Source organism: Ixodes scapularis, unplaced genomic scaffold (assembly GCF_016920785.2).
Source record: "Ixodes scapularis isolate PalLabHiFi unplaced genomic scaffold, ASM1692078v2 PGA_scaffold10__122_contigs__length_95168666, whole genome shotgun sequence".
Classification (NCBI taxonomy): domain Eukaryota; kingdom Metazoa; phylum Arthropoda; class Arachnida; order Ixodida; family Ixodidae; genus Ixodes; species Ixodes scapularis.
This window is the reverse complement of record NW_024609836.1, coordinates 60,269,773-60,293,329: the sequence shown is the minus strand read 5'-3', so window position 1 is coordinate 60,293,329 and position 23,557 is coordinate 60,269,773. Positions and strand designations below refer to the sequence as shown.

At 48.3% G+C, this 23,557-nt stretch overlaps 1 protein-coding gene across 1 annotated transcript in view; it reads left to right on the top strand.

Annotated features, from left to right (window-relative positions):
* Nucleotides 1-23,557, top strand: part of LOC120841784 (RNA-binding protein 25) — a 29,425-nt gene extending 5,868 nt beyond the window's left edge. The window contains exons 4-13 of the mRNA XM_042288568.1: nt 4,241-4,695; nt 6,307-6,418; nt 6,751-6,840; nt 7,803-7,876; nt 14,572-14,722; nt 15,700-15,867; nt 18,220-18,490; nt 19,805-20,085; nt 21,295-21,441; nt 22,655-23,557. Of these exons, the coding sequence (XP_042144502.1) occupies nt 4,241-4,695; nt 6,307-6,418; nt 6,751-6,840; nt 7,803-7,876; nt 14,572-14,722; nt 15,700-15,867; nt 18,220-18,490; nt 19,805-20,085; nt 21,295-21,441; nt 22,655-22,747 (1,842 nt within the window). The 3' untranslated portion in view covers nt 22,748-23,557. The remainder of the gene's footprint in view (nt 1-4,240; nt 4,696-6,306; nt 6,419-6,750; nt 6,841-7,802; nt 7,877-14,571; nt 14,723-15,699; nt 15,868-18,219; nt 18,491-19,804; nt 20,086-21,294; nt 21,442-22,654) is intronic.

The following is a 23,557-nucleotide window of genomic DNA, read 5'->3' as shown; positions in this document are numbered from 1 at the left end:
TGGCTTTTGGCATTCAGCCGTTTCATGTTGCAAAGCTGATCATCTTAAAACGTTGCATGTACTTAAGTGTGCTTTCATTGCATACAATACTTGGCATTCTTGCTGATGTTACTTTTTTATGGAACGCTTGTTTCACTAACCATTCAAATTTGTCACAGCGGACTGGATATATTAACCCTGTGCGTTCAAAGTGTGGTCCGTCTCATGTCACGTCTTAAGGTGCTGATAGCAGTGCTTATTGCAGTTTTTAACAAGTTTGCATGCTGAATTGGGCAACCTAAGTTTGGTCCTTTTCATTTGTTTTCATGTGAACAATGTTTTTTTTTTCTGTGTTAAAAATCTTGTCAGTGGCTTGCATGCTTGGAATTGCACACTTATGCTTCATTAACCACTTGGGGGTCACCCTACCCACCTCATGTATATCACACCTAACTTGCAGCTATGGAAATCGCAACCTTTGATGAGCGGAACTCGGTCATTCGGCTCGTGTCTGCAGGCTTTTGTACCTATGTCCAAACAGTGGTTATTGGTTTCGTGTTTTGGGCATCGGTGCCATGTAAGTAGTATTTGTTGGCTGGCTGATTGGCCAATGCATGTTTGGGCCTGTATGATTTCACTTGAGGTGGCGGCCGTGGTGCATGCATCACTCTATGTCCCAACTTATTCCTGTCTCTTTTAACAAGCTTTCTCTTGGATGCCATATACCACATGCGCGAGCTACTTGGACCAGGAAGCGGCAAATCAGCGTAGAAATTCAGTGGACATGAATGAATTGGCAGAAATATTTTATGCGTCGAGCAATTTCTCACATAAAACAGTTATCCGAAATCTCGGGATGGCCGACGCATGCCGAGGCAAACGTTAAAAAATGCCAAGGTTGTCGAAACTGGATTCGGAACACATAGAAATATTTCCCTGCAGCCCCTGATGCTGTTTATAAAAAAAAATATAATGCCTGCTGTGGGGGATCTCTGGATGTTTAAGCTTTTCTTTCCTTCTGGTATTTGAAATGGGGCCTTGCTGTAGACAACACTAGACCATTTTCAAAAGTGTGCACTAGAGCCACTAAATGAGCTGCGCTTAGAGTACCGGCACTCCGTTCTCCGACATTGTTGTCGGCGCCGCCATTATGGGGCTTGTGCAGAGCAGACACAACTGCAGATCCTTATGATTCAAAAGTGCGACTTCCTCAGCATTCAATTCAGTGTTAGAAAGCTCATGTAATATTGCTTTTCTCTGTCGGGGACTGTTTAAACATTTGTGGAGGACGGAAAAGTGTTTCCTGTGATTTCAGATAAAGCTTCAAATAACTGGCAATCACGATTTTAAGCCACAATATGGCCAAGTGTCGTTACTCTGAAGCGTAGCTTATTTAGCGGCACTAGTGCGCACCCCCCAGTAGCTGATGTGTCATTTATCTGAGTCCTCCATTGTTTCGAGCATGTACTGGACGTGAAGGTTGCGTCGGCGTTCTGTGTGAAGTGTGCTTAGCTCGCACCAAAAACGAGAGCTGCATTGGCATTTGACGAAGGTTCGGATGCAGTCATGCGCTTCATGCCCAAGAAATGGCGACGGCCAACGTTGCTGGACGAGCTTTTAGAAAGGGTCTATCTAAACGATCGCGCCGCATTTCTGTGGGGACGGAAAGATGGTCAGACGCATTTTCGGGGCAGAGAGGAAGTGGAGATAGGGCAAATACTAAACCGAGGCAGGTGCATTTTTGGGGTAGAAAAGAACCGGTGATTGGGTGAACACCAAACCGAGGTAAGTCTCTTTCGTGAGGCTTCTGGCAACACATACTTCCTACATTCTTCTCGAGGCCACTTTCTGTTCGAAGCTTTCCACCCCCTTTCTGTCTCTCGTGCTTGCGCCTCCCGTGCTTGAACCTCGCTCTCATTTCCCGAAGACGGCCTCTAGTAACAGGTAAGTGCACCTCCAATCCACTTCTCTCGCGTGCCCCCCCCCCCCCCTCCCCCACGTTCTCGGCGACGTAGGTGTGCCACCGTGGAGGACGGAAACCTCAGGTGAGAGGACAACCTTTCTGTCGTGATCCTTGCGTGAAGCGCGCGAACCGTACGTGGGGCAGTCTCTCCGGAACCCGCGGTTGCAGACCCCGGTAAGTCGTTTCCCTCGCGAAGAACACAAGGGGAGAAAAACAAAATCTGCTTTGGCAGCCACCGAGGGCTCTCTCCACAAATATTTTGCAATGTGGTGAGTGTGACACGTCCGTTGATTCCATCAGTAGCCGTTGTCTGGGAAGCTTTCTGTTTTTCTGGGGACTGTCTCGGCCGCCGTCGCTGGCCGCGCGCCGATTGCTGTTGGCGAGTGAAACTGCGCAGAGTTTTGGGGGAACTGGAAGGCCTTGTCTCGGCGCATCGTAGAAGGGGACTCTGGCCACCAGCAGGGTGAGGATGGCAGGGCACGCCTTTCAAAAACCCGGCCTTCGGCCCGCGTACCATGCCTTTAACCGTGCTTGGCTGCACACTCACGCGTGCTTGTGGTGCACAAATTCCTGAAGAGTTGTCGAACGTAGGAAGCTGGCACTAGGGGTGGGACAACTGAAGCTGCTCCCTGCCATTCTCGCCTTCTCAGTGGCTATGACTGCTTCTTTTCTTTTTTACCCCAGCTGATTGTGTTTTGTTTTGTTTTTTTCTCATTATTTGGTGGGGGGGGGACTTTGAAAATGTTTTATGTACTTTCCGTTAAGAGTACCTTCTTTGACATAGCATATTTTAATGGGAACGCCTAGGCGGCTTTTTCTATGTGCTGCTTTTCACTCGCTTTTGGGGTGAAGTGCGCTTCTAAAGTAATTCAGTCATTTGGGGAGTTTTTTTTTTCCGATTGTTGTTTTTTTGTGAGTGCCTTAGTTCTGTTTGAGAAGTGGACAGCAAGATTCCCGTGATTCCTCTCTGGAGGGATTAGTTGTTTTTTGGGGGAGGGGCTGCTGCACCTCTAAAGTGACTTCCGATCGTGTTGGCGAAGCAAGTAAGGCTTTGTCCCACTCTCTCTAGCATCTCCGTGTTCCCCGAACTTGTCCGTTGCCTTCTGGAAACGCTTGTACGAGCGGCCCGCGCTTGTGTCTCGAGATTTCTAAGAATTTTACAAGCGGGCGTCATTCGTCTCGTGTCCCAAAAAGTGTTTCAAGCAAAGTTGGTCACTTTCTTTGGCTCTAAAGACGCAGCTGTGGAGTTCTTTGGAGTGGGCTGGCAGCTTGCCTGGGCTTGCATGAATTAACTGGACAAACTTTTTTTTGTGTGTGTGTGTGTGTGTTTTTGTAGTTTGGTGTTGGGAGGGAGGGGTACCATCTTTTGGCTATTGGTGCTGATGTGCTTGCTTTCACACGGTTAGCGAGAAGGTCGCTGTTGACGCTTCCGCTTTTTGGAATGCGCGTTTTTAGGAGGCGCAAGCTGAGTTTCCGGTTTCTTTCGCTGTTTCTGGTTACTGAGTTCGATGCACTTCTTGCCACGAAAGGTAAAAACACGGAACTTTCTTTTACTTGTGCCTCCACTGTTGCGGTGAAGGTAAAGCAAGCAAGGAGGGACTTGGAGAAAAAAAAAATGTGTGTGTTTAATTGGCAGCATTTTTAAATCTAGTGACGGTGCAAATGCTTTATGCAAGCAACTGTAGCCATGCGTTGCATAATGGTAGGTGTTAGAAAGTAAAAGGTTGCAGCTTGATATAACTTGGCATCATCCTTTGTATAAAGTAGGAGCATGCAGATGATTTCTTGCTTTCGGTTCATCTAGAAGTGACTTGCACCTTGCCGCTTATGTTCTTTGTAGTGTATGAGGCACCAAGTGTCATGGGGCCATTTCTAATATATGCTAAGAGGAATCTATTTAGTGGCATAGCACTGTTTACCTTGATGGAAGATTTGCTACTGACTAAAATCTTGCTTTAATTTGAAAACAAGCTAGTGCAAGAAACTGTCTCGAAGTTATCTGTAAACTGATATATGCAGGTTTCACACGCTGTCTAGCGACACGAAATTGCCCAGCTTCTCTCGGATTTCGGGTTTTGCTTGTTTCGTAGTTCTGCTTTCGGATAGTGCTGTTTTACTGCTGCAGGCTTCAGTGAAAGTGAGGTGCTTGTTTTTAGGATCTAGGTTTTTGCCGCTAGATGGCATAGCATCATCCGTGTAAATGCCTACGTTTGGACTTTGTTTGCTCACGGCGCGAGGCTATCCCGTGGGCGAGGCGAGTGCGCTGATGACCCGCCCATCCTTTTGCGCTCTGTGCAGAGGCAGCAGGAAGAGGACCGCGACCGAGAGCGGGAGCGACGGCGAGACCGCAAGGAGCGCCGCCCGTCGCCCGACCGGTCTCGCATCCGGGACCGGGGAAGCGAGAGAGACAAGGAACGCAGCGGTGACCGGGGCGACCGCGGCGATCGGGGTGACCGTGGCGATCGCGGCGATCGTGGGGACCGCGGCGATCGTGGAGACCGCGGTGACAAGGAGAAGGACCAGAGGATCTCTCGAGACCCAGACAAGGCGGAGGAGAGGTCACGGGAGAGAGAGAGGTCCGAGCGCGAACGGGACCGGGAGGCGAGAGAGCCGTCGTCGTCGTCGCAACAGCCGCCCCAGCCGCCGGCGCCGCCGCGTTCAGAACGTGCACCTTCCAAGGCCCGGTCGGAGTCACCGGACTGGGTCCAGAAAAAGGAACGAGAACGGGAGAAGGAGATGCGAGAGATGCTTCGGTGAGTCCGAGATTCTGTGTCTCGCCCCGGTAGTCTGTGCTGCCTCTTGCGCGGCTAGGCGTGCAATGTCGCGACTTTAGGGGCCGGAAAAAGCGGCGAGGGCAAGCCTTTGACTTGTGAGACAATAATAAGATTCGAGTTACCATTGCTTCGTGTATTGGGACCGTGCTGCAATCAAATGAACCTGTGTCTTTACATTGGAAATTCCTGGGGGAGCTTGTTCTTTGGGAATCGTCGCGTCTCCTCGACAAGGCTTGAGGACGGTCGAGAAACTGGTCCACCTTCATTTATTTTTGTGAGTCGACCGCTTACGTTCAATGAAACAGGAGTGTAATGTGTCTGCTCTCTTATTTATGCAATTTCTAGAGAGTTTGACAGAACTCGCAAGTGCAACAAGTGCTCGACAGAACTTGCAAGTGCTCATCGGTCAAGTGTTAAACAGCATTTTCAAGAGTTCGGCGGAACTCTCGCGATATTGCGGGATTGCAGATTGGGGCAGTGTAGTTGAGGATGAGTCGCTTAGTTGGCTAAGGCCTCATTAACACTCTTCTTCCCGCATCTCTCAACAGACGAGGCGACAAGGGTCAGGTTCAGCGACCCACCACTAATGTAACCGAGGAAAAGTAAGGGGGCACTGGGTCTCGAAAGACCTTCTCACTCTTGTGTGTGGTTGCGCGCGGCAGTGTGCCGACTAATGGCGCCTCGCGGATTTATTCGAAGATGTGTGGAGTCTCAGGCCTCTGCCCCCGGGGACCTGTCGAAGCGCTACTTTTCCTTCTGTAGCTCTGTCTAGAGCCGAGCACAGACTTTTTCTTGGAAAAGCTTGCAGTCCGTTTAAGTCATCCCTGACAAAATTCTTGTTCGTGGAACATGCTACGAGGTCGGTGGCTTTGGTGTACGTGGCGCGACAAACCACGTCTTGCGACCATATCACCAAGTGATGTGACATGGTCGCATAACGCTGATGAGGTCACTTCTATGTCACTTTTCTCTGTCTATCTTTTCCTACGTAGCCTCTTCCTATAACATATTCAATGCTGATATTTTGGTCTTTCTGTTATTACTTGCGGGCGTGTTTGTAGAAGTCTCTTAAAATGCGCTTGGAAAGACGAGGCAATTCAATTGGGCGTTGCAATTTTACCCCGACTTCCTCAGTCTTGACAGTCTTAACATGAATGAAGGAAAGCACTTCTACCATTTAAATAAAATAAATCTAGTGAAACATGGTCATGCATTAGGTATGGATAAAACTGTCCTCTTGTCACCTATATCCAAGTGTTGTCTCCTTTCTCTTTTGTTAATCTATGCTTTTCTGCATGTTTTCTGACAAAAGGCACTTTGGGTGCCCTTTGTTAGAAAGGCACCCTAAGGTGCCTCTCTAACGAAAGGGTCAATCAATGGTGAAAGCTGCCAAGAATACGAACTCGTACTGGCCCTTTATTTCAAAACCTGAGGAACAACAATCGCAAAAGGTAGCTTTCACCGCAACAAAAAGTATCGCTGTTCTCTAGGAGTGATTCAGTTGCTTTGCGGCCGGCACGTTTCGAAAGTGAATGGTGACTGGACTGCAATCTTACACGGGGACACTGCGTGGCGTGACCCTTTTCGTAGGCCACGTGACTCCGAGCGAGACTGGGAGAGGGAGCGCGAGGAAGAGGAGGACGCCCACGAACGCAAGAAGATGGAGAGGAAGCTGCGCGAGAAGGAAGCCGCTTATCAGGAGGTGAGGAACTCGACCCTCGTTGGTATTCAATGGATGCCGCAGATCCCAAGTGCTAAACCTTGCCAGGGGCTCCAAGTTAGACACTTGGCGAGTAGATCACCGACTGCCAGGATTGGCCAGCGCCAAGGTCTAGCCCAGCGCTGGCCAATCGCAATAATCGGCAATCTCGCCAAGTGTCCAGCTTAGGGCCCCAGCTCAGACGCCCGTGGGACACGAGTTTTTTAAAGAGGGGGGGGGGGGGGGGGGGGGGGGGTTCAAGTTTTCATTGCATTTGACTTTGCGCTACTCGTGTCCGTTCTGAACGAGCAAACATGTCTGCTCGGTGCTTGCAGAGGTTGCGCAACTGGGAAACGAGGGAGCGTCGCAAGGCCAAGGAGTACGAGAAGGAACGCCTCAAGGAAGAAGAGAAGAGGTCTGAAGAGGTAACAGTGCACATCTCTCCCTCCTATGTTTTTCTTCTCATTACTCACACTTTTGTTTTGTGGTGCTATGTCAGGAACCTGTCCACCAATTCAAGTTAGTTCCAAAAGTCTGTTACAACATTTTTCATTGTGAAACGTTTTTTGGCTAGGTGTTTAGCATTTCGTGAAGCCTAGATAAAAGCGTGGCCACGAGGGTCGACGCTGATTGGTTGACGGATGGGAGAGGAGGAATGAGGCGCCCGAAGCTGATCAGTATACGGGGAGATTGTGTGACCAGAGGGATAGGCGAGGAGGAGCTCGATCACCTGTGCGCACTGAGGGAGAAGAGCTCGAGAGTATGGAAAGCTCTGGAAGATCATCCGGTGGATCAGCCCAATTAGCGGTAGTATCGCTTCATTCTAGGAACAGCTACAAAGTGTACACATGGTGCGCGTTAAATTATCTAACGAAGAGCGCTGTGTACGTAGGCGTCTGGCAGCTCCGAGTATCGCTAAATGTTTGTGATTCTAAAACATTATACGTGTGCAACAAACCACCTAGCAATTTGCCAGAAATTTTTAGAAATTGTGTTTTTCATCTTCAGTGTTCTCCCCAGTTCTTCTAATTAAATTTTCAGATAATTACGTTTTTATAAAAATAGGGCTTACAGAAAGTTACTTATTAGACCTTTCAAAGTTAAAACTTCCCCCCTCAGAAAAAGACTTTATTGCTAGGGACCACTTCAGAAGACCAACAGGTCTCCCAGCATCCCCCCCCCCCCCCCCCCACCACCACGCACGCATTATCACCCACTGGTCTCGGAATTAAATTCTTGATTGATTCATTGGGGCAAGCAATCTTCCCGAGTTGGCTAGAACCCTAACAGCATTTTCTGGGATACTAAAATTCTATTATCGGAAAATGAGACTAGAATTACTTTGGGGTCCTATTACAAATTTGCGCATACGTTTCTCATCCCCCAGGGGAAGGAGGCACGACGGTTGAAGGAGTTCCTCGAAGACTATGAAGATGAACGGGACGACGTCAAGTATTACAAGTGAGTGACCCCAGGCGAACCTTTCCAAGCTGCTCCAACGCCGTTTTGATGTTTAGGGAGAGGGAGTCGCTCGTAACAGAGAGACTGCCTTTCATCGACTCCCCATTGCAACCTTTTTTACATAGATTTAAAAGCCGATGCCTTGTAGGATTCGTGTGGGATCTGCAAACCGGACCATCCATGTCTGGAGACTCCTCACATGCATCTATTCGTTTTTGCCTCCCAAAGACCATTCCACCCGTTGGCATAAGAGTGACCAAGTGCGCTGGGATTTTTTCCGACTGCTTGTGACGAGGGAACGCACCACATATCAGCGGAGCACACTGTGTGCCCTGCCGCCATCTGTTGGGTGTCCCTAGAACTGCTAATAACTTGACCGAAGTATTTACTACAGGGTCCGATTGCGAAAGGTAAACCCGGCATTTTAGCCCGCATAAATAAACTATGCTTCGTAGAAAGCTGAAACTTTGTGAAAATGTGACACTAGTGGTGATGATAAAATGCGAAAGTTTGAGCACATGACATCACCTGGGTCAAAAGATACTAAAGGGGAACAAACTTTCTCAATGGAACAAACTTTCTCAATGAGCTGACGTCCATGTAAGCCTGATTTTCATCGGACCAATTTTTGAGATTGTGGGTGCCTGTAACAATTATGTCAGTGAAAGAACTTGACAACGTGAAAGAAAACAATATTCTCTTTCTAATTGACCAGTTTTTTTCACTGAAATAAAGGGAACAGGTGCCCATGATCTCAAATTATGGTTTGAAAAATATTAGGCTTAGGAAAAGTCGCTCGTTGAGGAATTTCGTTTTTCTTTTGTATCGTTTGACCTAGGTAACGTCATGTGCTCAAACTTTTGCAACTTATGTCCACCGCTAGTGTTACATTCTCACAAACTTTCATCTTTCTGCACTGCATTGTTTATTTATGCAGGCTGAAAAGCCAGGTTGGCCTATCTCACCCCATAGATCAAATTTATGCACAAACTACGAGAAGTGATTGCTTATAACCACGGTGTAAGAGGACTTAGGTGAGGACACTTCGGCGGCCAAGGAGAGGAGGATGCGGCCAGATAAGGTCACGCGTCAAAAACATTTTGCCAAGCTCCCGGTAGATGGCGCCTTCGATCCGTTCCCCACGGTTCTCCGCTGTTCCCCAGCGCGCGCGCGCCTGTCTCGACAACAACAACGTGGGCAGTCGGGTGACTCTTTCGTTTGTGTTTCGGACCCTCAAACTCTGTTGACGTGACCTTCTATGAAGTTCGCTGCACCCAAACACCCCCAAGATGGGTCGCAAGTGCTTTGCGCCGAACTGCAACAGCGGATACTGTTCATGCAAGGAGAAGGTGAATGCGTTTCGGGCGCCTTCCGATCCGGAACGTTTAGCCTTGTGGGCTCGTGCCATTCCGAGAAGTGACCGGCAGCTCACACCAAAAGACTACCTGTGCGAAAAACACTTTGCCGACGGTGCGATAGAAGCTGGAAGGTATTACGCAGAGCTAGGGGGTGAAGTGCTTCTTGACCAGCCAAAAAGGCCTGTTCTAGCGCCGGACGCCGTGCCGTATATTTTCCCGGGATGTCCGCCTTACCTGTCGTCGACAGCGAAAAAACGAAAATTGCCGAAGAATAGACAGCGCGCACCTGCAACCGTTGTCAAGCGAAGGAAGATGGAGCTGCAGGACGAATGTAATGAAGGCACCCATTTTAATGGAACGACTTCAAACGTGGGGACCGAAGAGCCGTCAGCTGATCGCGTGGAGCCCGGGATCGCCGCGTGCACCGCTGGAGACGCCGAAGCAGATACTGTCGGGGAGCCTTCGACGCGCATGGTACGGAAAGACGACTTCATAAATGACATCCCAGCCACGGTTCCCGAAAAGCCAAGTAAGGACAGTGTGCCCTTCCGCAGCGTGCTGCCAGAGAAGAGCGCAATTGTAATGCCAAGTAAGGCATGGGCGTGTCACGAGGTTGACGCGGAAGGCCTTCAGAATCTCTGTTGCGTTGAGATGAAAAGCATTTCAGCAATTGAACCGCCATTTACCAACAAGAGCCTCGCTCTGGAGCAGTGCCGAAAGTCTTTGAGGGTTCGCCAATATGTCTTGGATCGCGAAGTTAACTCTGTGCTTCTTCAAGCAAAGTGCCCATCGCAAACTGCGCATGACATCACCGAAATGGTACATGCGTTTGACCAAAAGCCCGTCTGCGCGGGGGGTCCAGCGTACAAGAGGTTTCCTGGTATACACCCGGAGTGTGCATCCACTGACAAAATGGGAATGTGGAGACACAACCGATGTCCTCTACTTCTGAATGAAACAGAGCTGCGGTGCACTTTCTGTGCAAGCCTCAGTAACACCCTCCGTATTCACAAGGCACGCTTGGACAAAAGAGGGAAAGAACAAAGGGTGAGGATGCCCCTGTCTCCTTCGAAAAAGAAGAAGATTGATATCTTGAGAAGGCAACGCATTGCATGCTCCAGGTCTAAAGTCAGGTTGCTAAAGAGAAAGAGAGAGCTTGAAGCTGAATTGTCTATGTGCAAAAAAGGTCTGGAACAGCTGAGCAGCGAGAAGTTGAATGATGTTTTGAATAAGTCGGCACTGCCTGAACCTCAACAAATGCTGCTGCGCGAGTGCATATCAGCGGCTAAGTGCACTTCAAGTAAAGGAAGGCGCTACACAGACGATTGGTTACTTTTGTGCCTACTTCTACACATTCGCAGCCCGGCTGGTTACAGACTGCTCAGGGAGAATGATGTGCTGCCCCTGCCGTGTGTGAAAACCATCCGCCGGTACATTGCCATTGTCGGAATCAAGTGCGGGTTCGATGTCACCTTCTTCGCAGTACTCAAAAGGAAGCTTCAAGGTAAATCTGAATTCCAAAGACATGGCATGCTGCTGCTTGATGAAATCCAGGTCAGGGAAAGAAAAGCTGTTAACTCGAAGACATTGAGTTACACCGGACTCGTCGACCACGGAGACACCGACCAGGAAAGCTCCGAGCTAGCCAATCACGGCCTAGTCTTTATGTTTTGTTCCTTCGGTGAGAGCTATGCGCAACCTGTTGCTGTGTTTGCTTCAAGATCTGCAACCAAGGGGACAGTACTCTGTCAACTACTGCTTCAGGCAATCACCTTGTTGGAAGGCGCAGGTGCTCTTATTGATGGCATAGTTTGCTATGGAGCGAGCCCTAACCGGACAATGTGGACACAGCTGGGTGTCAGTGGGAAGATAAACAACCCCAAACATTTCTTTTCGCATCCAATGGACGAGGATAGGAAAGTATACATATTTTCAGACGTCCCACACCTTTTCAAATGTATAAGGAATCGGCTCCTCAGAAAACGCCTCCTGAAAGTAAACGGTCAGTGGGTCAACTGGTCGGACTATGCGGCAGTATACAAAGAAGACTGCAGAAATGCTGGTGAGCTGAAAGTGTGCCCCAAGATAACACACCATCACATTTACCCCTCGAACATGGACCTCATGAGGGTAAAACTTGCTACCCAAGTCTTCAGCAGGGCAATGAAGTCGGGAATGGAGTACTACAGTGACCGAAAAGTCCCAAGCTTGTGGAACTGCACTGGTACAATGGCGTTTACACTTCGGTGTAATGATCTGTTCGATGCTATGAACAGGCAACACCCAGATGTTGGCATTCGGAAGGGAGGCAAGGACCTGATTGTCATCAAGGAAGCGATGGAGTGGCTTGATGAATGGGAGCGCGAGGTACAGTCTGGGAAGATATCTAAGGACATGTTTCTGACGCAAACGACGGCTGAGGGCCTCAGAGTGTCAATGAGGTCAACAATTGATCTAACCAAACACCTTCTGAACAATTGTGGCTATGATTACGTTCTCACCGCCAAATTCAATCAAGATCCCTTGGAGAGGTTTTTCGGGAAAATCCGGCAAGCAGCATGCGAAAACGATCATCCCAACATGCCTACCTTTCTTCAATTGTATAGAATGTTAATGGTGTACAGCCTCCTCAAGCCTCCAAAATTTGGGAATTGTCAAGCACTGACCGGAGAAGCACCACAGCTAGACTTCTCATTTTTCAAAAGTACATTCAAGAACCAAGAAGGAGCGTATCGTATGTCGAGCCTGGAACGGCTAAAGGAAAAAGTCGACGGTCTGATTACAACCGAAGCGTGGGAGTGTGATGAGGTTGTGGCCAGTGATGAGAGTCAACCTGAAGTGGTTGATTGCATTGTATACTATGTTACTGGTTTCCTGTGCAGAAAACTAGGCAAGATGTTTTCGTGTGAAATTTGCAAGGACTCATTGTCTGTGTCTTCGGCAACAGAGAAGGAAGCATCCCTCACCACCTGCAAGACACGTGGAGGGCTCATCCACCCGAATGTGCACCTCTACAGAATCCTTCATTGTGCAGAGAAGTACTTTTCGGAGCATATGAACGACCTAAATGTGTTCTGGGACACCGTCGATTATGTTCTTGAATCCTGTGACTTAACCTTTCCTTGCAGCCAGCACAAAAATGAGGCAATGTCAAAGGTACTGCACTATTACGTTAGTATGCGTATGAGGCAGCACTGTAAAGCAGAAGCTAGAGACTCGGACAAAAATGCCAAAGAGAAAAAGAAGCAGGCGAGGGTTTGCAACGTGTGATGTCTGAAGTCTTTATGGCACCTTCCGAGTTATGAAGCCTTTGTTGAAGTGAGTGAGAGGCCATTGATAGTAATGTGGAATGTAAATAAATTGGTTTTGAAAGCTATTTAACCAATCGTGATTTATTATTAAATAGAGACTGAAGCGGTTCTTGCCAAAAACGAGTTATAGGTGAATTGTAGAATACTTTATCCTGTGAATATGAATAACACATTCGTTTTCTCCGAAGATCTAACTAAATACCAAGAACCTCCGACCAGTCGTTACGTAATAAAGATATTTCGGCCGCAAAGCGCGTGTCGCTGGTGTGGGCAGTGCGTGCAATTGCAAGCCTGCCATGTATATTCCCCCGCACTGACACCAGTCGTGATATCTTTTTCTTACCTTTTTGAAAATAGCAAGCGTGATAAGCGCCAAAGTTGCGTGAGAGCGAAGATTCCGAAAACTCCTTTTATAACGTAACGCTCGGGGAAGGAGGGGCTTCAGCGGTACTTTGAAAATTATTTTCTGCAGCCTCTATGCTCCAAATTGAAAAATAACCTCGATATTCGTGATCCTGGAGGCCAAATGAAGACGATCTAAGCGTTTTTACTCGCATACAAAACCGCTTCAGTTTCCCTCGGCACTGCAATATTTTGTTATGTACTTGTCTCATGCCCTTTCAACACTTCTACTCTAATTGAGTGTGTTCTGCTGTCTTGCACATAATAAGTCCCCATGTACACTCGCATGTTTTCATGGAAACATGCTACTATTACACATGGGTGTCAGCCTGTTACATTATCCTATAAAGTTTTCGGTGCAGGGTTACCGAGCGTGTATGAAGGAGTGGGACAAGAGGTCACAAAAGGATCGAGATTCATAAGAGGGACCGAATCATGATTTTCGTCCGCGTCGCACACACCATTTAATCGCAGCAGCGGTATCCGTCCCGCGAATGTGAGCCATCTGAAAATGGGCGGGTCGATTAGTTCGCTAGTTCTGTGAATCATGCCTCATGATTCATACCTTAATTAGGGATCCGCGGGTTTTTGATGTCACACAGATTTGTCTGCGAACGCATCAAACGATTGAATACCGCGTAAGAAAATTTAATTGGGAGCAGCCGGCATTCACGTGCTGCCAGCGGCTGTGGAGCACAGCCAGCATAGCGTGAAGGAAAAAGCGTGAGGCGAAGCGGGCACCGGTCCGCGGCGCCATCTATGAACAGCCGTGAGAACTACAGCGGCGAGGGGACATAATCTCGTCGCGGGCAAGCGCGCTCTGTCCTCACCTAAGTCTTCTTACACCGTGCTTATAACTAGGATTCAGTGTTTTCTGAGTTTATTTCTCGTCAAATTCAGAGGTCTCTTTGGGGAGTTCATTTCTCGCTGAAAATTCTGGTTGTATCGGAGTTCATTTTTGTAGGATTCCTATTTCTCTGAACTCCCGAGTTTATGCTACCGTGTTCTCAACTTTTAAAATTCAAAAACAAAATAACTAATATCCGGGTACCATGACCTGTTCTCCCCAAGGAACTTTGACGGGCTAAAAGGCGAATCCCTTTTGTCAGTAGTTCTAGATTTCAAAGGAAACTGAAGTGACACTTTCCTAGGACCACTTATCCTGTGCTCTTATGAAGTTTATTTGCAAAACACTGTCTTTCTTGTTGTTGTATTAATTTTGTCGTGACCTCAAAATTCTGAGTTTTTCGGATAGATCCGAGCTAATGAAAAAATTACCGACTTCCTTTTTCAGATTTTTTTCAAAAACATGGAACTCAACATATAACATGTCACGAGTATTTCACGCCCATAGTGACAGAGTGATGCGTAAAAAATTGAGAGAAATACACGAATTGGTAGTGTTTCAGGGCTACTCCAAATTGATGGCGCCAGTGTGGTCTCGCCTCGTAAGCAGTTGCAATGCACTCTGTCCTATTTGACCACAAATATGTGAACTATCTTTCACCTTCTCAAGTTACACAAGAGTACCTCACGAGCACCGTGTTTTGTTGGGCTTCGCAAAAAATCTCGGATTGCTGGCGTCTAGGTTCGAAGGCGATACTGACCCGTGCTCGATCTTCAGGGGCAGCTCCTTGCAACGCCGGTTGAAAGACCGCGAGAAGGAGCTGGAACTGGACAACCGGGACCGGCAGCGAGAGAGGGAGGAGCTCGAAGAACTGCGGCGGAAGCTCACCGAGGAAGGACACCCCGACCCCGAGGCGGAGGCCAAGCGGGTGAGTTGACCGCGAGACAAGCGTGCTGCGGCGTGCGTTGCGTTCTGGTACAGGTGTGTAAATGTCAAATTTTTTGTTGCAAACTGAACGTGAACATTAAAATTTTATTTTAACGTAAACATTTTGGCAGAGCTCTCCCTAGTTGGGGAGAAGATTTGAAAATCGAATAAAATTGCCGCTTAAATTCTATGCGGACAGCAAGTCGTCTGCTTCTTGCTCAAGAGTTGCGGTGACGTCAGAAAGACTCCAAGCTCTGATTGGCTCTGATTGAAGGATAGTGGGTAGACCTCAAAACAAGCTGCCTTGAGGTCTACCCACCATCTTTCATTTAGAACCAGGTCGAGCTCGGCGTTGTGACGTCACCACAACCCCTACAAAAGAAGCAGACGAACTTGCACTCTGCATACGATTTGGTTGGTGATCTTTTTTTTTTTAATTTTCTAAAATTTTGTTACGGATTGAATTTGATTTGAGCATAAACACTTCATTAAATCACAATGATTTTTTTTTTTTTTCTGGAAGGCATATTTATGAAAAGGAATTGTTTTATTTGGGAGAAATATTTCGCTTACTTTTTGCCTCAATGAGATAGGTAACATAACAAGCCAAGTGATGACTACCTTATCTATTTGAAATAGCCAAAATCTTATCAGCATACCTGATACAAGTCTTGTTTGAACCCAAGATATGAATGGTATGGTTGTCATGCGGCAAAGTCCTTGAAGCTCGCTTCACCTATGCCTTGTGTTGGCTCGGTATTGCATTGCCTCTGGGATCGGCCCATGGTGACAAATGAAAGAATTCTGAAGACATTCCTACCTCTCGAATTTTCGAAAAACTCGGAATATTCTAGAGAGTAGAAGTGTGCCGTGAATAGACTATCCACGAAACATTACAAGTTTTGCATGTTCACACACCTACATTTGGGTCGGAGAAACGGAAGTTGAGTGTGCACCCCATGGACCCTCCTTCCCCAGATCCACCACGAAGAGGAGGTGCGGCTGCTCAGGCCCCTGCTCCTGCCCATCGGGAAGCCGGACCCCGAACCCGCGCCGGAGCCAGCACACCGAGACCTGACCCCTCCCCGGCGGCCACACCACGGCCGGTTGTCCCCCAAGCGGTCCCCCAAGGCGTCGCCCAAGCAGGTGAGGTTCCCCTCGCTGCAAAGGGCCATCATTTGCTCAATTGTTCAGAGCTCTCGAAGGATTTTCTCTCGGCATTCATCTTGTTTCGCTTCACCTTACGTCGAACACGGCCGACGCTACGAGCTGATTGAACCAATGAAACATCAACAAAAGTGCAAGTCACTGGGCCTTCCCTGTACATGAATGGTTCAGCGATAATAGAGCATATACTGAAACATGACAAACACCATTGTCTTGTTTCGAAAACTGCGTTAATGGAAAGTACTATAATCACACAAACAAATCTTTACAAAGCACGGGATTAAAAGGTGTTCAGTTATGGCGGTCTTCAAGGGTGAGGCACCTGATTAGTGCCGTCAGCTCGTAGTGTCACTTGTGTCCGAATCTAAGGTGAAACTAAGTATTGTTAGAATCTGAGAATATTGATTTTAACGTAAAATATGTTCTTGGGCTTGCTGGAGACTGGACTCGCACGCGGGCAATAACTCCTCGAGCGGGGTTCATATTTCTTCAATTCCAAGATCAATATTATATTCAGTTTCAGTATAACTTTGCAAATAGTAAAGACGGCAGCCACGGCGAGCCAATCGGAGCGTCGATAGTGAGGCACCTGACGGTACACCGCCGGCTGACACTCTTCCTGCGGAGAGCTGTCGTGTGCTCCACCTGGTTGCTCTCATTGGCTCACGGTGGCAACAGCTTCTGCTCCTTAACGTGTCTAAAGGCCGGTTCACACATACAACTCGACATTATATCAGCAGTGTATTTAGCCACGTATTTAGCGCTGATTTTGCACCGTATTTTCTCCTCTCACCACTGAGGTTTCCTCCTCGATGCAGTAGAACCTCATTGATAAATTCTCGGTTGATATGTTTTCCCGGCTGTTACGTTCAAAAACACCGGTCTCATTTTACTTTTATAGAAATACATGTATTAGTTTCCTGCCTGTCATATTTGCTTTCCCGGTTTTTACGTCCAAAAGTGTCGGCATCGTGGCACCTTGGCGCGCCGGGTGCCAGGCTGCCACGCTGGCTTCGAAGCGGAGCAAAGCCGAAAGTGCAATGCGGGTTGCACGGCACGCGTGGGCACGCAGACGCCAGTCTTCCCTTTACTCTTTTGCCCCTCTTTTCCGTCTCTCTGTCTCCTCGGTGGGCTTTGCTGATCTCTGCCACAGCTTCCCATCTTGCCCGGGTGCGACCTTGGAGCACTGCTCGGACGGGGAGCGAGGCTGGCTGGACGGCAAACGCTCGTTCCCTCTTGCTCTCTCTTTCATTTGTCCTTCCCTTTCTCTGGCACGAGGTACATCTGCATGCACGCTGCGCTTCTAGTTTCTGTTCCACTCGATTGCGTGAACCGTGGTGTTTTGGAGTATGTGCGCTTTGCTCCCATTGACGACGGTCATGGCATCGCGAAAAAAGAAGGCACTCTCTTTTAAAGAGAAGTTTAATGTAGGTACTTCAGACGGTGGATCACAGTTCCAGCCGGAAGAGATCTGACATCGCAAGAAACCTGGGACTCGCGCCGCCAACTTTGAACAGCATCATCGCCAAATGAAAGGACATTGAGGCGAAAGCTCTTTTTTTATCAACCAGGCTTTAAACAGGCTCAAGGGGCAAAACACGCAAAGTTGGAGTGTCTGAGTTCTTAGCAGTTCTGTAAGTACACATAAAATAAACCATTGTATAAAAGCTGCTTTCTATCTCATGTAGAGCCCCCCTAAGTGCATTATCGGTTGTTACGTTTTCCCGGATGATACATCCTTTTCGGCGGTCCCCTGTAAAACATATCAATGAGGTTCTACTGCCTGCAATAATACTGCAAGGTAGCTTGCTGCAGCGAGATCAGTTTCATGAGCTCCTTGGCTGGCAATGGAAGTGCCCTTGCCACTGGTCCAATTTCATGTGCAGTTGCACTGAGATGGCTTTGTTCTGAGAAAGACTAGTTATGGTGTTGGGGCAAGGCTTGGAGCTTTGGCCGTGTTCTTTGCGCACACTGTCGAACGTGTTGATCTTAAACGGGAACAAGTCACCAGAATCGCAAGCACCGTGAGCCATCTCTGCAACGTCTTAGGTACGAGGCATGAGACGTTATCATTGAAGTCACTTAAAGCTGTTTCACACACTCGCGGCTGCTTACAACCGCAGAAACTTAAAAATTGTAGCCCAGTTGGTCGCAGTCAAGCGGAAGCATGTGAATCAGTCCTTGCCTCCATTATATCGACACTATTTTAGCAAACGCTGCATTAACACTAAGTTCAGACCGAGTTAGCACTGGAATAACGCTGCGCTGTATGTGTGAGCGGTCCTAGCATTAAGACTGAGTGGATTTCCGAATGGCCTCATTGCATCCCAGGCGCCGCTTGCGGCCGAGCCGCGATCCCCGGCACCCACCATGGCGGCGCCGGAACAGCCGGAGGTTCCCTCCGCGGCGAGGGCAGCCGGCTACGCCGCCGTGGGGTCCCCCCAGCGACTGTCGTCGGTGTCCCCCAGGGCCCCCTCCTTTGCCCCCTTGATCTCGCTCGAGGAGGACAACAGCGGCCAGAACAGCCTGTCCGGCTTCTCGGACGTCCTGGTCACCCCCAAGGAGGAGGCCAGGCCCATCGGCTTTGGCGTGCTCAAGCTGGGCACTGGCGGTGAGTTTGCGGAGGGGCCGCGAAGGCCATACATTTTTGGGGCACCTTGAGGGGTACTATCGCGAAAAGCACGAGCGGGGACGCCGGAGCACGGGGCCCTCGGTGCATGCCGTGCCACCTCGAGGCCAATAAAACCGTGGAGTGGAGAGGTGGCTGCAAGGATGTGCGCTTACTCCAACGTGCGCACTCTCACAGCCCTCCCTCTCTACTACGCCGTTTTATCGGCCCCGAGGAAGCACAGTGTCCATCGAATGCCGAGCGCTCTGAGGTTCCTGCTCGTATTGTTCACAATTGTACACCTTAGACGACGTTGGCATAAGCACGACATCGGCACGGTTTAGGATTCTACTTTAAAACAGTATTAATGAGCATCAAAGCTTGCCTAAACGAAGACTTCCAACCCTAGTAGTTTCGATGACCATCCTTTTCACCCGGAAGAAAACTGAAGAAGACCGGCACCGACAGTATCGTGTTGGGTAGATAGGTTGTTGGATGTATGGACCAGAGGCCAGTTCCCATATGTCTGTTTGAGTGTGATAGACTGCATTGCAACCGCTCGTAAGCACTCGTGATGAAATAACGCACTGCCACCACCTATCGGGCAGTCCTGGAACACGTTCGATCTTCGTACGACTAGACCGGACGTTTCGCGGTATTTGCGAGATTGTTAATGCGAAAAGTTTGCAGCCTGCCGTGGTCGCCAACGAGACGACGACGGCAGGGTGCCGCTTCAGCTCGCGAGACACCCAAGCGTCGTCGAAGGTGGAAAGTTTGCACTAGAGGCGGGAAAACCATAGGCCCTCCCTGCTGTCGTTCTAATCTTTTCAGCGACCATTCGCAACTCCAAAGCCCCATAGACGGTGGGGCGGTAGTTCTAAGATGGCAAAAGACTGGAATAGATTCTTTGGGATTTCCCGCTCATTTGCTCGCTGACGCCGGTCGATGTGCCAAAATTAATTTATTTGGCTACACATACGAAGCGGCCGGGGCGGGAGCTTATCGTGGGTAACCAAGATGCCGACAGGCATTTGAAACGGGACACGACCATTCCTATTTTGACGCGCTTGCTTTTTCCATTGAAACTGCATGATGCACGAACGCACCGACCATAATCGTGCAGAAACGGCAGTGCCAAGGCCGTCAGTTGCTGCCGCTGTCTCTGCACTTCCGGTCCTTCGTTCACCTGCGAGAGGACGAACGGCGGGCTAGAGTTGCGAACAGAGGCCTTATCGTCTGGCAGTTTGGTCGACGGCCTGGCAGAAGCACGAGATTACCGTGCTCACACGAAGGGCGTGTTTCATGCAGGTGCCAGCCCAAACCCGCCCTCGGGGCGCAAGAGCCCTTCCGCGGGGGGCGGCAAGCGCAAGAAGCAGCTGTCGGCGGCGGCCTCGGAGGCGTTTGGGGCCGAGGAAGAGGAGGAGGTGGTGGAGACGCGCAAGAAGCGCAAGCTGGTGCCCCTGGAGGAGGACGAGAAGCACATGAACACGGAGGAGAAGCGCAAGCACATCAAGAGCCTCATCGACCGCATCCCCACCTCCAAGGAGGAGCTGTTCAACTTCAACTTCGACCGCAGCCTCGTAGACAATGTGAGCAAATACTTTATTTGGGGAAATACATCTCGCTCCGTAAAAATCCGACCGTCTTGACATGGACAGGTCCTGCATGCTTGGAATGGCTGGACACGCCGCAGCCTCTGGGCTTGCCCCTTTGAATTGGGAGGAGTGACCTGTCATCATGGGCGTTCGAGTGCCAGTCGAGACGGCCGTCTCGGCGAATTGGTATCTCTCTTATTGTGCCGGTGACAGACCCCTCCCCCGACGCTGTGCGACAGCGTGAAGAACGTAATCCTCGTGTGTCTTCTCGGACGTGAGATGCCCACACTGTTAGGGGAGGATTTGATGCTGTAGGCATGCTATCTAATGCAAATGAATGGCAGTGTACCTGGGTTTCTTTCTCTCCCTGGACGGTTTCGTCTGGATGTGTGTTGAGTTTGACGCTGGTGGGTATAAAAAAGCTAGGAACAGCAACACTGTTCTGAAAATAGAAGGCAGTGCTTTGAAGAGAGTGTTGACTGCACTAGAAACATGTAGCAGACTGGCAGTTGTAGACAAAGTGCAGTTGTGGACGGAGAAGTTTGCCAACCTTGATTGCTTGACTGAATTTGGGAAAGTTCTGTGAAGCAGTATAAACATTAAAGGAGGAGGGCACTTGTTTACAAAGGCATCTGTCGTAGATATTCTAGAAATGTTTCGGACTTTAAGGTTCATTTTTTTACGAACGTGTCGACTACTGGGCCGGTTGATCGACCGTAGTAAAACGGTCTCTCTGTCAGCTTCTTGTTGATACCAAATTAACTGCTCAAACTTTGATATCATACATAAAAGAAAAATTTAGTTATAATGCTGTTTATTGGTTTCCGTTTTCGTTATAATTAACTACAATCGGTGACAGGTGAAAAACGCTTTGGAAGCTCCGCCTCTAGCACGAGCTTTCTACATTTGATAGCACCTCACGCACGTTCAGCCAAGGCCTGGCAGAGCGTTCTTATCCCCTCACTGCCTATAGTATCGAATTTTCTGCACAAAGCTTGCGTTAACCTTCTGGCCACTTTTTAAGTTCTTTTCAAACACACACTCGATGCTAAGCTAGCATTTACAGTACACGTCATTGCACCATACGTCTCCGTAGACAAGATTCTTGTGCTTTCAGCTTTCGCCGCAGTCGTAGAAGTTTCAAACGCCCGTGGCGGAAGTGAGAGAGAGAGGTTGGCATCAACTTTGCGCACCGTGTTTCAGGCCCTGATGGACAAGAGGATCCGACCGTGGATCAACAAGAAGATTGTGGAGTACATTGGAGAGGAGGAACCCACCCTGGTGGACTTTATCTGTTCCAAAGTGCTGGCGGGCAGTGCAGCGCAGAGCATACTCAACGATGTCTCTATGGTGGGTGCTCTTCAAAGTATATCGTCGGGCCAATCTTTGCTTTGTACTGCAAGTCCTTTACAAAAACTTCAAAACATGTGCTCAAAGTATTGGTGTTAAGTATGGTCATTAAGGGGGGACATGGGTCTTTGGAGCCAAAAACTTCCTAAAACTGCATTCTTTTGAAAATGGTGATGGCTGTTGTTCTTCTGAATCTACCAAGCTTCTAATTTCGAGGATGAATATTTGAGCTATAAATCAATTTATAACGTCTATGCAGGCTGAATGTGCATTAAAGTTGACTCTAAAACATTGTTTTCACATAACACAATTTTTGGACTCGTTGAAAATTTACAGAAAGGATATCTCAGCATCTAAAGCAGTCAGAAATATGATCTTTCTTGAAATGCGTTGCTAAATGTGTGAAGCATACAATGTTGAGAGCAGATTTTTTTAATATAAGTCTAAAACTATTTTTATTTTATCTTTTGTTTTATTACTTGTAAGCCATGCATTGAGCACTGAACTTCAATATGTTGTGAAATCACTAATAATTTGTTTATCTTAAAAGTACTTCCAACATTGTATTCTTTACACTTCGTAGTATCTGGCCATGTGTTAAAAAGGATATTTTGTTGAGCAGTCTTTTCCCTATCATTCCTGCAAACAAAGGCAGACAAGTTTTAATTATCTTCAGGAAAATTCTACTGACTGAGGAAATTACCAGATATATGAAATCAGCACAAAAAGCTGAACAAGCGTCTCTGGTTTCATTGAGTTTGGTCATAAAATAAGAAAAAAAGCTTCAAGACCAGCGTTCCCCCTTAAGCTTTGGCCAGCAGTATGATCTTTTTTGCATTGTTCTCCTAACATTGCGCAGTCGGGCCTCGTTAAATTGACCCCGTTGATTAAAAAACTCTGACATAATTTGAACCGCCAACCCAGTCACGGCAAATGCGAATTGGCCTACGGGAAACGTACGCTTGCACGATAATTTTTTATCAATGTCTCGATTTGCAATATTTCCAACAGCGAATCCGTTGCAACATACGAGTCGGTTCAAGCAAGCGGGTAGCCTTCACTGGCGGCCATATCAGTGTTCGCGCAGTCAACTGCATGCCGAAGCGAGCGTTCTTCTCCCGTCGGCGATGGTGTTACGCCGTTGTTTCGAGTTTTCGCCGCCGAGCCAACGAACTGTGGTTCCCAATCCGCGTACCTCGCCTTCCTCTTTCAGGTTCTCGACGAGGAAGCGGAAGTCTTTGTGGTGAAAATGTGGCGCCTGCTCATCTACGAAATAGAAGCCAAGAAAGTGGGTCTCGTGAAGTGAGGCCGGACCGGTCCGGGAGCGACGACGCGGCGTGCATCGGGACTTTGTACCGCCTTCTTCCCCTCCTTCTCTGTATTGTGGTACTCCTATCGTTGTCGGTTATTTTTTTACGAAGTACCACCGTCTGTAAATATGGTGTCCCCTCTTTTCCACTTCCCGGGCGTACGTCTTTTTTTTTTTTTGCCCGGGTAATTTCAACTGCCAGTTACTTTTTTTTCTCTCTCTCTCTCTCTCTCTCTCTCTTTTTGTATTAATAGAACCGGTTTCTTCGTGCAAAACAGCACAAACATCAATTTCGGCCGCGATGACGGATCGAGGGTCAATCAAGTGTGTCCGTCGTTGCGGCCCCCCAGCTTTTTTCGAATGCGTCACTTTTGGCATGCTTTTAGGGCAAGCTTTCCTGACCCCGCGGTTTCTCGTGCCGCAAGTTCTTAGTTTGTTTTTAACCGACTAAGAAGCACGTAAACTGGTTTTACAGTAGGCGGGTATTGCGCAGATTTGTCTCTACCATCTCCAAATTCATTCGGTGAAGGCTCTCCTCCAAGTTGTGATCAGCGCTCGGCAATCTGCAGCGCACGTGAAATAGGATTTTTTTTTTCTCTTACGATGTCTGTTGGCGCGGATGCAAGTTTTCTTCCGGGTCTAGTTTCTTGTATATTGAGAACCAAATTTTCTTTTCTCTTCGTCTTTCATTCTGCCCTTTCCTTTTTGCATTTTGTTTGTAATAAAAAAACAAGAGCAGTTGATTTGCGACTGTTTCGGACTGTCTTCGTGAGTTTTCACAAATAAAGCTGGAGTATGTGGAGTCGA